We start from the raw sequence: 12,855 nt of genomic DNA on the forward strand, positions 1-12,855 counted from the left end.
TGGATGTTGAAGCTTCTGATGGTTTGAAAGTTGGTTAAAATCTCAAAGTGAAAAACACAACGTGTATTTTAAGTGCCTATAAAATGACTGTAACCAAAGAAGTAGTGTTCAGAAGCACTGAGCTAGAGCTTAGGAATTTTACTCTGAATTACTTCCATGCTGCAACCTCAAACCATTTCTATAAAGAGATGAAAGAATTCCTTTGATGCACATTACAGAACCCCATTCCTTCTCATTCATGCAGGGAATAAAGCAAGCTTCCCACAAGCCACTACAACCATTATCTGTCACACACTGACTGTTACCTAATGACAAAAGTATTATTTGTTAGTATTGTTAGACCTGCTGTTTTGGAACTCCTAAGATCAACTAAATTAAAAGGAGAGGCAAATGGCACATCAGCACACCCTCAGAAATGTTTTGCTGCAATCTCAGCAGCAGAACAGAAAAGCAAAGTGCCAACCTTTTCTGGTGTTAATTTCATAAGTTCCATGTTTTCCATACTGTAACGGCGTCCTCTTGGTCTGCCACCTTCAAGAGACAAATTCATCTTTTCATTATTAAAATTTATGGTGTCACTTGCAAAGCTGTGGCTGTACTCATCTAAGGTCCAAGGTCCAAGACACAGACACAATTAGAACACATGAAGAAACTAAGCACTAATCTGTGATTCTCAATATAAATCCTCCAGAAAAGGAGGTGCTGAAGGGGTCCAATAGCACAAGAACCTTTTTTAGCTGGTGAGTATGCAAATTTGCATACTCAACCATGGGCAGTAAAGAACTCAAACAAGAGATTCTTTTTGAAGTTCTCTGGTGGGAAAGTACTGCAGAAAGAGGCACATACCATTCAAACTGTTTTCCACCATGTGGCTTTCTGCCATCATGGAGTTGTTCGTGCTGTAGCTTAATCCAAGAACCATTTGAAGATCTGAGAGATTAAGTCTGGCAGTGAGTTCTCCAGTTCTGTCTCCTACCTTCAAGCAAATCAAATAAGCAGTTATGTTACCTTAGTGAATACTCACACGTGTAAGTGTAGAGCAGTTCTTGTCCCCTAGATTTCTGAGAGGAAAAGGCTGAAAAAGTTTTCCTGGTTGAAGACTGAGAACATCTTTTTGAAGAAGTAACAACTAACAGGTAACATAACAAAGCCTGAAATAATCTCTGCTAGGTTACTAACTTAGAGTCCATGACAACAGTGTGAGTGGTGACACTAGAACTAAGGAGCTAACTGCAGTGAGAGGGTGGCTGAAACAACGTGGAATCAACGTCTCTGAAATCATTCAAAATGCATTCTGTTGCTCAAAATCCGATGCATGGACATACCTCCGTAAAACCTCCTTGTGAGTGAGAGCAAAAACCAACAGCCAACATAGCGGGAGTATGAAAATCATACCTCTCTTGAAATCTCCAGGTGCCTTTCTGCAAAATGGATGGCTTGGTCGTGATTTCCCAGAGCAGTGTATGCATTCCCTAAACTCCAGCACGCTCTTCCCTCCCCAATTCTGAAACAACACACATTTCCAGTTACACCTCTACCTGCTGAACACCAGAGGTCAGGTTTTCACAGCACTGCCACAGTAATTTGCTGGGCCAAAAAAAACCAAAGGCAATCATCAGAGGCCATTCCAACACCAACACATTAAATACTGTATTTAAAGGAGTGTGATCTGGTTATAAATAAATATAAACAAATTTAATCAAAATTTTAATTTTTAAGCTCACAGCAAACAAATGAGTTTTGTAACCATGGAACATTGTATAACCTACTTTGCTTTTCCTCAGTTTGCATGCTTTATTAGTCCTCCGTATTCTTACTGACTTAGGAAGATGTACATTTAAATGTAAAAAATTTTGGTTGCACCTGATATTATGAAAAAGGCCTCAGAAATCAGGATTGTAATATAAACATTGCTTGATGCTGCGTTATTCTCCTTCCCCCATCTCTTCCTTGATTATTAGCTTGTGGACAAGTAGGAGACAGATTCTTATGACAGTAAGGTGATTTATTATAATGAAGTCATGAAAGGAAGATCTGCTTTTCCTTTCCTTAATTTACACAGATGTGCTGACAGGAGGTGATGTAGAAACAGTCATTCATCAATTTGTCTTTCATCTCAAGACTCATTAGCTGAAATACCATCATGCGTAATTTTTGTTTTCCATATGAAAACCAAAGCCCAGCATTGAGGGAATTCACATTAACGCAGCTGTCACATAGGGAACAATGACAGTAGAGTTGAAGGCAACAGGAGTGTCACACATACATTAAAAAATCTCTTAGGGCTTACTTGTCATGTAGTTCCTGAGCAATCACAAGGTGTTTCAAATGATAATCAATTGCTTTCTCATAGTCCTGGAGCAGAGTATAGGTGTTCCCCAGGCTGTAGCAGGCCTGAGCTTCCACAGCTCTGTCCTTCAGCTGCCGCGCCAGCTGCAGCGTCCTCCTGGAAGAGAGGTCACTCACCTCAGAAACCACTGCAAGGAGAAGGTTTCGAAGTGCACACCCAAAAATCAGTTACACAATTTAGTAATGGATTAGCCGATGTTTTGCCAGCCTGGTGCCCTAATTTATCTATCTTACATAAAACTCTTACACTTCCAGACTTACAAAGTCTTCCACTCCCCTCCACTGCAACCTACTTCCACCTACTTTATTAGCGAGCAGCCTGATACCTCAAATAGCGTCTTTTAATTTATTGCTTCATTAATAAATTTGTAGGAGTTTCCCTGGCAGGATGCACCATTTAATACCAGTGTTACAATACCTACTTCCCCATCAGCATGGCAGGATAGGCCTATATCCACCAAGCCAGCCCAGCCCAGTTGGGCAAGAAGAATTGGAGTGCTAAGAGGGATCTATAAGCTCAGTACTGAGGGTTTTCTCCCTAAGAACAGGTGTGCTCTGAAAACCCAGTAAGATGCTGATAACACCTATATTGTATCTTTGCCAAGCTTTTACTTTCCCAAGTACAGCACCAACTGCTTAGTGGTGCAGAAATCAAGAAGTCTGTCTTGAAAATACAGACTAAAGATGTAAATTTATGTTGCTGTGCACCACCTCTCTCAGCTGATGAGCACACCTGAGGCAGCCACCCATCTCAGGGCAGGAGAGCTACTCACATCATTCCAGAACTCACTAAGAGCTGAGACAGTAATGCCTGCTTCTAGAATAAAGGGAATAAATGCCTAGCAGTGGGAAGATGTTCTGTCTACAGTACTGCAAAGAATCTATTTAAAGTAACAAGAGTTAAAAAAATAAAAAGCATTAATGCTTCCCCTCCCTTAAAGGAGCTAGAATAGTTCAACAACAAAGGAAAAATTTCTTAGCTAAACAGAGTTTTTTCTGAAGTGTATATTGAAGAGATGGCTGTTCCACAGTAAGCTACAGTACCAGGCACAACAGAATTAAACTGTGCAAGAGGTATAAATTGTGTTTATCAGCAGTCACTCACCTGTAGTATTCAGCAGCAGTTTCAAATTCCCCCAGGAATATGTAGGCATTTCCAAGGTTGCTGTATGCTCTTCTTTCTGCTGATCTATCACCAAATTCCTTTGCAATTAGGAGACGCTTAAAAATGTGAAATAACTGCATTATTTACTCCACTTTATACTTTGTAACATACATTTGCATGCAGAAATGCATGAAAAAATGCATTCTTTAGGTCAACAATGCTTGATAAGAACAGCAAAACTTGAAGTTGTGCCATTAAGATTTAATACCTTCATTAAAAAGCTTGCAACAAGATCCAACACAATACATGTACTAAAGGTCAGAAGCAACCTGATATTCTGCTAGAACAGAATTCACTACTCGCACATTGTTACCTGTTCATGGGCTAAAACTGCACTCCTGAAGTTGCCCAGAAGATAGTGTGTGTTTCCCAGATTTCCAAAGGCACGCCCTTGTGCTGCTCTGTCACCCAGCTCTGTTACTATTGTCAGGTTTTCCCTGTTTTGGGGGAAAGTGAGGAGGAGAATAGCAACTTTTAAAAGGTTTGGGTTTTTTCTCACAGTCATTTAAATAATAATTTTAAAAATTCTTATATAAAGGAAAAGGTAGAAGTATTCTACTTTGGCCTGTTTTAATGGCCTTCATATAACCATGAATCTGAGTAGGAAATATTTCCTCTCAGATACCAAACTTCACTGCATTCTTATTCAAGCCAGTGTGCTCCCCTCTAGTTACACACACAGGTATAACAAGTTGTCTCAGCCTGAAGAATTCTGCTGGTTTTAACTACATGGGAGAGCATGATAAAAAAAACCAGTGCACTGTCCTGTTGGAAAGACCAACTTGACAGGTACCTCAGTTCTGCAAAGAAGCATTCCATAGTTTAGCTCAGGGCCCTGCAAATCTCCCATATTCTAAGGAGCTACATGATCATATCCTCCCAGCCCCCAACATTTAAAGCTACTACTTACTCATAATAATTTGCAGCTTTTTGTAAAGCATTTTTCACATCATCTGGAAGTTCCCCTGGATCATGAGTCCCAGCATTAGCTACATTTTTCCCTTTAGAATGATATACATTTCCCAGATTATACAGTGCTCTTGCTTCTCCAACCTGAACCAGAAGTTAAAGAAGGCATTAAAATTTCATGCTTCAAAGACTTCTGTCATAGCAACTATTTGTACAATCCACAGATAGGAAAAAAGTTCCTTAATTACTTGTCAACACACACTCTGCCCATTCTGAACATGTTATCACATACCCAGTCGTATCCCTCAATCCAATTGTTTTGCATATTACTTCTTTCTGAAGAGCAAGATACATTCCTGAGGTCAATTACCATTAAAAATTAAATTAAAAACAAACAAACCCAGCACCAGCAGAAAATAGGGTAATATTTAACCTGGATCTATAGTCTTCCAGGTACAAACAACTGTATTCCAACTAACAGATTCTTACTGCCTAGAAGAAATAATAGAGTATTCACTATTTCCCTCTGAAAGGTGCACAACTCCTTTACAAGTACAACAGGGTTCAGGCATGTGTTTTAGCACTTTACATCCAGATTCCGGTATAATTCTTACCTTATCATTAAGCTCTCTGGAAATATCCAGATGTCTTTGACAGCAAACAATAGCTTCTTCAAAATTCCCAAGTACCTTTAAGGTGTTGCCCAAATTCCCACTAGCTTTAGCTTCTCCCAGTAGATCTCCAATTGTCCTAAAATTGCAGAAATGAAGTACCCAGAAAACAGTGTATGATTTAAACCAAGCAGCTGGTCAATGTATGGTAGAGGATTACATGAATTTATGGAAAGAGACTACAACCATGTAAATGTATATGTGTTCAGTTCATTTTATATCTGAACTGCATGCATAAACATTGTTCAATCTGTGGATACAGACATCTCATTCTGTTGGTGCTGTTTGGCCAGCTGCTGGTATTCATGGTATTGGCTCATCTGCTAAACATTTTTTTTTTTTTATTCACATCTTTTAGGAAGAGAATAGAGAGAAAATTCTTAAAGATGATGTAGAAAGACAGCATTAGAAGTTTAACTGCATTTGCATTTTACTTGACTATCTCCTTTTACTTAACGAAATGCTTTACTGTAAGGTTTAAGAGTTACAGTCTCCTCTGTAGCTCAAGGCACTACTTCATTTCTATATTCTAAATGAGACTAAGGCAAGAGACTGCCATTGAACCACTCAGACTGTCATACCTGGGGGACAGCACAACAAAACAAATGCCCACAACATCACAGCAGTAGCACATGTTAAGGCAGGGAGAAGAACAGATTTATGCATAAATTGCAGTTAAGTACATTATATGCCTGTGTCTTTTATTGGATCTATACAAATCAGTAGAAGTCAGATACATGAATAGCATATGAAATGGATGGGGTTTTAATTTCACAGTATTACATTATGAGTTTTACACAGATAAACATTAAGGAGTTCTGTCTAGTAAACAAGAGAGCAGCTTAACAATCTGGAGAATTAGGAACACTAAGTTTTAGAAACACGGAAGGGTAAAGAAAGGGTGGATTTAAAGCAGCCACTTAATCATCCAGAAACCTGGTGAGGCCTCAATCAGTTCTAGGATTATGGTGCTAGACCAAGCATTAGCTGCCAGGTTAGAGGGCAGCCAGGCGACCTGACCTGCCAGGCCCCCCAGCCCTCTGCCACCACCATGTTGACTCATTGGCCAGTGTTAACAGCAGGGTTTGGCAGGAAAATGAACAGTCAGCTGCTCATATCCATAGAATGGATGACATGGAGAACAATTACCTTGCAAGAGTTAAATCGTGGTGATGGTATTCCAAAGCCTTTGCATATTCATGCAGGTAGAAATAGGCATTGCCCAGCTGGCTGTAAATAGCACTCAGGGTTCGTAAATCTTCAGTTCCAACCTGAACAGCTGCTTCAAAGAAAGACACTCCAGCCCGGCAATCTCCTGCCTTGCACAGGCGCTCGCCTTCCAGAGCCAGCTCCAGGCAGGAAGCCTCCATCCTGCACCAGGGAAGCAAAAGGCAAACAGTCACTCCAAATGCCACACTCTGTCCAGCACCTGAGCTCTGAACAGGGCATTATTTTACTCAGAGGACCTCTCTTTCTTTAGGACAGGGAGTCACAGCACCACAGTACAACCAACGAACCTTGCTTTTTAGTATTACAGAAACTAAGCCTGACATGAAAATTACAACTTGGATGGTGTTGAGCAAAATAGTATTTAAACAGGCAGCTACAATTTCTTATTTTCTTTTTCAGTCTCTGAGAGGAAACCAAACACTTCTTTGTCCATATGTAGCACCCACAGGGTTCAAAAACAGTTTTCACCATCTAGATAATTTCATAAGTTACCTAGAAATCAAGCTCTTATTGACAAATACTGATTCTGACAGATGGAAGCACTTAAATTTTTAGGGTGATACCATAGTAACCTGCAAAATGATTCACAGGTAAAAACCTAAATAAGAATATTCTGTGTATCAAAGACTAATTTCCCCCAAGTTGCTTCCTATGTAATTCAATACTCCTTGGAACTTCATTTCTTATACTGGCACTGCTATGAAAATTCTCAGTGTAAGAAAAAATATCTAGGTTCAATTTAAGACAAAATGTATGTCAATTTAAGTTACTTCACTGATACACCATCATTCCAGAACCCACTGGAATATTTTTTACTATTATAACAAGTAATTGTGTAAGTATACAGGTATGAAATACTGCAGTCAGAAATGAGCTTGTAGAATATTACATTTTGAACATGAACAAAAGCTGATAGAGAACTACAGTGCCAAAAACCATTCACATGCATTTTTGCCCCTGTGAGTTCAGGAGTACAAAATGTAACATTTCAGTAAGCATTAAAAATTTTATCGAAACATCTCCTACTTTCCAGTTTTGAGATGCGAGGGAAGCAGGGGAGCAGAAGATGAGAAAGACGACAGCTCCAGGTCTCAATCTTGAAGCAATATGGTTCTCCAGCTTTTTCAAGATACATGCACTTTAAAAAGCTTACAAAAATGTCAGCATTCCGGTTTTTTAAAGATTTTTTTCAAAATGAAAACTCAGTAAGAAACATTCTGTAATTGTTGAAAAAGCATGTGCTAATATTGCCAAAAGGTGGACAATCAAATGCTGCCTTTTGCAAAAGTTATTTTAATGGAAACACCAGACCACATGTTTTGACTGGACATAGTGATGAAGTTTTTAATATACCTGCAATATTTACATTTCTTTATTTTTCTAAACTAGAAAAAAATTGATTATACAAAATTCTACTCAAATCTGAACAGGAAGAAAATATTTTTGAAAAACCTAATGACTTCCGAAAGAACTAGAACTGGGATCACAAGTACAATACAAAACACGAAGTACTACCATACCTGCTGTTCTTCGACATGCCACAACTAAAGCACAGCAAAATGACCGACATGTTTGACTCCTGCAATCAAAAGCACTGTCTGTTTGGTAGTTGGTAAAGATGCTGACAGCAAAAGATAACTCCAGCAAGAAGTTCTTGCCAAGCCCAACTTCTCAGGTTGGATATCCATAACACATGCAGTATTTTTAGGTTTGGAAATTCTTCTCAGAGAAGTTAAAGCATTCCTATTTGCTACAACACACCACTTGGGTCTCATTACATTGTGCATGTGTTGAACGTAAGACAGAAAAAGGCAGAAATGATTACACCATCACCAACTGAAGGTTTAAGACTTAAAACATTTCATTGGGTAATCTTAATCCTATCCAAAGAGGTTCTCTCCGGGCACCTCATGTTAAGTGACATATCCAATTAGAGTGACAGCTAGAAAATATGGTGCTTCTCAGTACACAGATTTGGACTATTATAGAGCCACACACTTTGGATTTTTAGCTTGAATGGCTAAAAAGAACAGAACTTTCAGCAAAATGTGTGTGTGACGTAACAGTCAAAATGTTACACTGCACTCTGCTTCCATAAGTGAATTTATTCCATTAAATTAAAAAAAAAAATTTTAACTGTGATACATCAGCCACATAATCAGTGAAGAAAAGGCAAAGTTAAAAAAGGTACAAGGCCAATACCAGAGAGTGCTGCAGTCTGGTAACTCCCCTGAGAGACTGCATTCATTTCATTTCACACTACACCAAAAAATGCCAAATGCCAAGGCAGCATTACCATGTCATCAGGGAACTTGAAACATAATCATTTGACTTTGCAACCCTAGATTTATTGTAGCTTATAAAAATGAAAGATGTGGGGTCTTTCATACAGAACACAACTAAGAAGCAAAAGGCTTAGACTGATGAAAATCAGCTGTTATTACAGCACTTCAATTCAACAGAATTACAGGAAGGAAATGAAAATGGGCATTAATAATTGTTTGAGTAAAAAAAAGAATGCAAAAATTAACACTTCTCTTGAGCTCTAGAGAGGTTGTGTTAACAGGTTGCTAGAATCTGTAGAGCAAATTAAAGCTTTAATTCCATCTGGATCCAGTCTTTCTGACCTACCATTTCAAAATCTAAATAAGCTATACAAAAATAGAACAGAGAAAATTAAATATTTATTTCCACAGTTGACTGCACTCAATATTAATATTTTATTCAGGTTATATAAGAGCTATGAAATCACTCAGTTATTTTAAAAGTTTCAAAGTACCAAAACTGGATTCAGAAGAGGTTTGGTTTTGGTTTGGTTTGTTTTTTCCTCCCCTCTGCTACTTAAAGGGCTCTCATGCAAATTAACACTTTTTTTTGGTTTTGTTGGGGTTCTTTGAGCTTTATGTAGGTGTTCTCCACCTGTCACTACTAATGGTTAAACAGCACTTTGGCAGACTAGACAGGGCCAGGTTAATCAATGTTTTAGGAAGTCATTAAATAGTTACAAGGAGAATATGACATTACTTTCTCTGTTCCCAGGGCTGAATTGAATTATTTACTCAACACCCAACGGCCAAACAAGAGATTCAATGTATCTGCTGAGAGGAGAAGAGAACAAGCCCCATTCATCTGTGCACTTCTAATGAGATTCTGTTCCTGCTGAACAGGATAACGTTCTCAGATATTACTTGGAAATGCTCACATAGGGCTTCATTTTCTTATGCTGTTTATAGATGCCTGGACCTGTTCTCTGAAAGGCTGGCATCTCCTGAATAATTTCTCATTTGTAAAACTACCTCATCCTTATCTGTCCCTTGAAGCTTTTACTCTTGCATAGCTCCCCGGTTTTTTTTCTTTTCTTCTTTTTTTTTCCCCCCCTTGTTCTTCTCTGACCTTTTTCACTTTCTATTTTAAATCGTTATTATTTCTAAGAATATAAATCCTAAGTATATCACATCCTTGTTTTTGCCTCCCTCCCTTCAGCTGTTCTCATCTTACAATAAGGACAAGAAAACTGGTAAGAATGAAGGCAATAAGACTCATTGATTACTACGATCTCTGAACACAATTTAGTTTTACTCAGTTCAATTCCAACTAAGAGGACATTTTGCTTTTGAGGGAACACAGCTGTCATCAATTTGCCATGAAACACGATAAAAATAACACACCTAGAGTCAAAACAATTTACGTTGTTATTGTAATTACATCTCTTTAGTTCAGATGCACAGCATTACTAATGCCACAGCATCCTGTAATAAAGCTCACATTCCTGACTCCTGTTCTTACTCTTGGCTTCTCCACATGAGCAGAAGAGAAGCCTCCACAGTGACCACTGCAAACAGCTCCACCACAACTCCACTGCAGCACTGGTTCCGTCAAACTATGCTTGATGGTGAGGTTAGAAACAAACAAATCAGACCAAAAGAAACCACACACCTGAATTCTGGGTTCTTTTGCTCCAGTCAATATAAAAGCAGTTACAAATTTTGTTGTATGAATTTAGCAGGCCAAAAGAAGCAAGTTCTACAAATATTCACATTACAGATCATTTATTCATACAGATCAAGTAATATTAGCATTTTGTTTTCAGTCACTAAACAATAAAAGAAGAAAAAATAGTCTCCTTCCACCAGCATAAAAATTTTTATAGCTGCTAAAGTGATACTGATCAACTGCTGTGGGGTTAAAGAAATTAGTCAGGAGCAGACCCACAGTAAAGCCTTTCCTTAGGAGTGGGCTCCAACTTCTTTAAAATCAGTTCTAATGGAATGCCAGAAGGAAGGAATGAGTAGTCAGAGCCAAACAAGCCTGGGATAATACCTGCAAGTCAATTTTTTTTTAAAACTGGTAACTCCCTCCCCAGTAATTTATGACCTTTTTTTTCCTGCACTAAATTTTAAACTCCAACCAAATAAAGTATTTCCAAATTATAGCTATCAAAATCATCATAAAATTTCAGTTCAATATACTGAATTACTCTGCAGTTTCTCTAAGTCTTAGAAAAGTTTAATATTTTTTTAAATTAAAAGTATTTTGCCACCATGCTTTTAAAATGTTAATCAGATTACAGCTCTTGCAGGAAAGTTTAATAAGGTCATGAATATTGTTATTGTTGATATTTTTAATCACTCTCATTCAAACCTGTACTGAAATACAGCATAAAGCAGTAATACATTGTACCCTGACTCTGCTTGCCAATTTTTTTAAAGGTTTTTTTAGCTTGTCAGTTTAAACTAGACAATTGGCCATGACACATTTTTCACCCATTTACTTCTATAATAGTACCCTGAACAGCTCCTGCTTTTATTAAAGAGTGAGCAAGGACCTTCTGTAATTGTCTGGGGAGGACCGAGAGCATCAGCACCAGCATGGTGGTAGAGGAATGCTGGGAAGCAGGTCCCTTCAGGAAATACTCAGCACAGAACTATCATGCTTACACACTTAGGGTCAAAGCCACAGGATGAAGATTTTAACAATATAAAGAAAGAAAACAGTAGATCACAGCTTATTTGCTAATTTTTCTCCTTACAGAGCATGAAAAAGCTTCTCCAGCGGGTTGCACTGCTAGCCAGGACACTGGACTTGTATGACATGAAGCAAAGTACTTCTCTTCTATGAAATGGAAGAGAAGACCAATCCAACAGCAATCTAACATTGTCAGAATGTTGAAAAGATTAATTTTAAACCATAGCATGTGCTGTCTTACAAATATAGGTAGTGCCTTATTGCTGTTAGCTAGTGATGAAAAGGTGTCCAAAGAAAGGATGGCCAGGGTAGGGGTGGGGGGAGCACACAAGAACCACATTTTTTATTTATTTTTAAACAATCATTTCAGTCTTCCAGTGTCCCTTCCTATTGAATGGGCTGCAAGATTTGCCCTTCCAAACACCATGCACTACACAATGCTTCTGTAGTTCAGCTCCATTAGAGCGAGTCTGCAATGCTAACACGTCGTCCCACGTCTGTAAAGGGGATTCAGAAGAAAAATGCTAAAAGCTCTCAGAAGGGAAATCCCATATCCTCTTCACTTGCAAGAACAGTATTTTTGAGTCCAAGGCACCAAGGCAGTTTTCATCTACCAATCAAACCTCTTTATCTTAAGCAAGGAAAACACCTCATCATTCATCGAAACAATAATGGGACAAGTACAGAGAACTTTAGCAGACAAAACTCAGCAATTTGCATAGGCAGCCCAACAGCTAAAAGAGGGAGCAAGTATTACCCTGCAGGCATCATACAATTCTACCCCAAGTACAAAGAAATACAGACAATAATGTACTATTCTGCTACCATGCAAGTTCCAATACTACACAATCATGTAATCATACTAATATAATCTGCTACATAGCAGAAGTGAATTTTCATCATTCAAAAATCAAGAAAAAAATAGGTTTAATTTTCAGTTTCAATAACACTACTAGCAGAGATACCAAACTATTTGTTGAAACTTGTTTAGCTTTCTATTATTAATAGCACTTATTAATTTACAGCAAAATTACCAGAGTCTTACCTGTATCGTACGTGAAAGGAACGATCTTCAGGCATGCTTATCAAAACATTATTTTCCGCCATTGAGTTACATTATCAGTAGAGAGAGTAATACTGTTCTGTAGTAGGGTAAGTACTTTATTATGGAGAATTGTTGTCAGAGCACCATTCCAGTTAGTATATTAAGAAGCTGGAGTAAAGATATCCTAAGCTCCTGTAGAAAAACTCTTCTTTGTTACTGAGGTAAGGAGGTCACTGCCAGACATCTCAGAAATGTTCATGCTCTTTCATCTGTGGCCCTTTAAGCTCCATTCAGCCGCATTTCTGCAAAGGGAACACAAGATGCTTGCCTTGAAGTCTCATAGTCAGTTAATAACGCATCAGCATTTGCAGCTGATGTAAAAGCATAACACTGCTCCTACCAAGCAGGAAATGTCAATCAAGAACTTGAAGGCAGAGCCAAAGCCTTCTACACAGACATGGCAATTCCTGTATGCAAGCAAGAAAGCTGAAGAGGTTTAACAAAAACCAACACTCTCTTCT

At 38.3% G+C, this 12,855-nt stretch overlaps 1 protein-coding gene across 4 annotated transcripts in view; it reads right to left on the bottom strand.

Annotated features, from left to right (window-relative positions):
* GPSM2 (G protein signaling modulator 2) overlaps positions 1-12,855 on the bottom strand; it is a 28,448-nt gene that overhangs the window by 5,185 nt on the left and 10,408 nt on the right. For 3 of the 4 annotated variants that reach the window (XM_048313646.1, XM_048313647.1, XM_048313645.1), the window contains exons 2-11: positions 12,335-12,636; positions 6,244-6,465; positions 5,038-5,173; positions 4,425-4,567; positions 3,828-3,951; positions 3,455-3,570; positions 2,291-2,446; positions 1,396-1,504; positions 847-976; positions 464-531 (exon numbers count right to left, since the gene is read on the bottom strand). In XM_048313646.1, the coding sequence (XP_048169603.1) occupies positions 464-531; positions 847-976; positions 1,396-1,504; positions 2,291-2,446; positions 3,455-3,570; positions 3,828-3,951; positions 4,425-4,567; positions 5,038-5,173; positions 6,244-6,465; positions 12,335-12,396 (1,266 nt within the window). In that variant the 5' untranslated portion in view covers positions 12,397-12,636. The remainder of the gene's footprint in view (positions 1-463; positions 532-846; positions 977-1,395; positions 1,505-2,290; positions 2,447-3,454; positions 3,571-3,827; positions 3,952-4,424; positions 4,568-5,037; positions 5,174-6,243; positions 6,466-12,334; positions 12,637-12,855) is intronic. The other variant, XM_048313648.1, reaches the window with a different exon arrangement.

This window comes from Corvus hawaiiensis, chromosome 9 (assembly GCF_020740725.1).
Source record: "Corvus hawaiiensis isolate bCorHaw1 chromosome 9, bCorHaw1.pri.cur, whole genome shotgun sequence".
Lineage (NCBI taxonomy): Eukaryota > Metazoa > Chordata > Aves > Passeriformes > Corvidae > Corvus > Corvus hawaiiensis.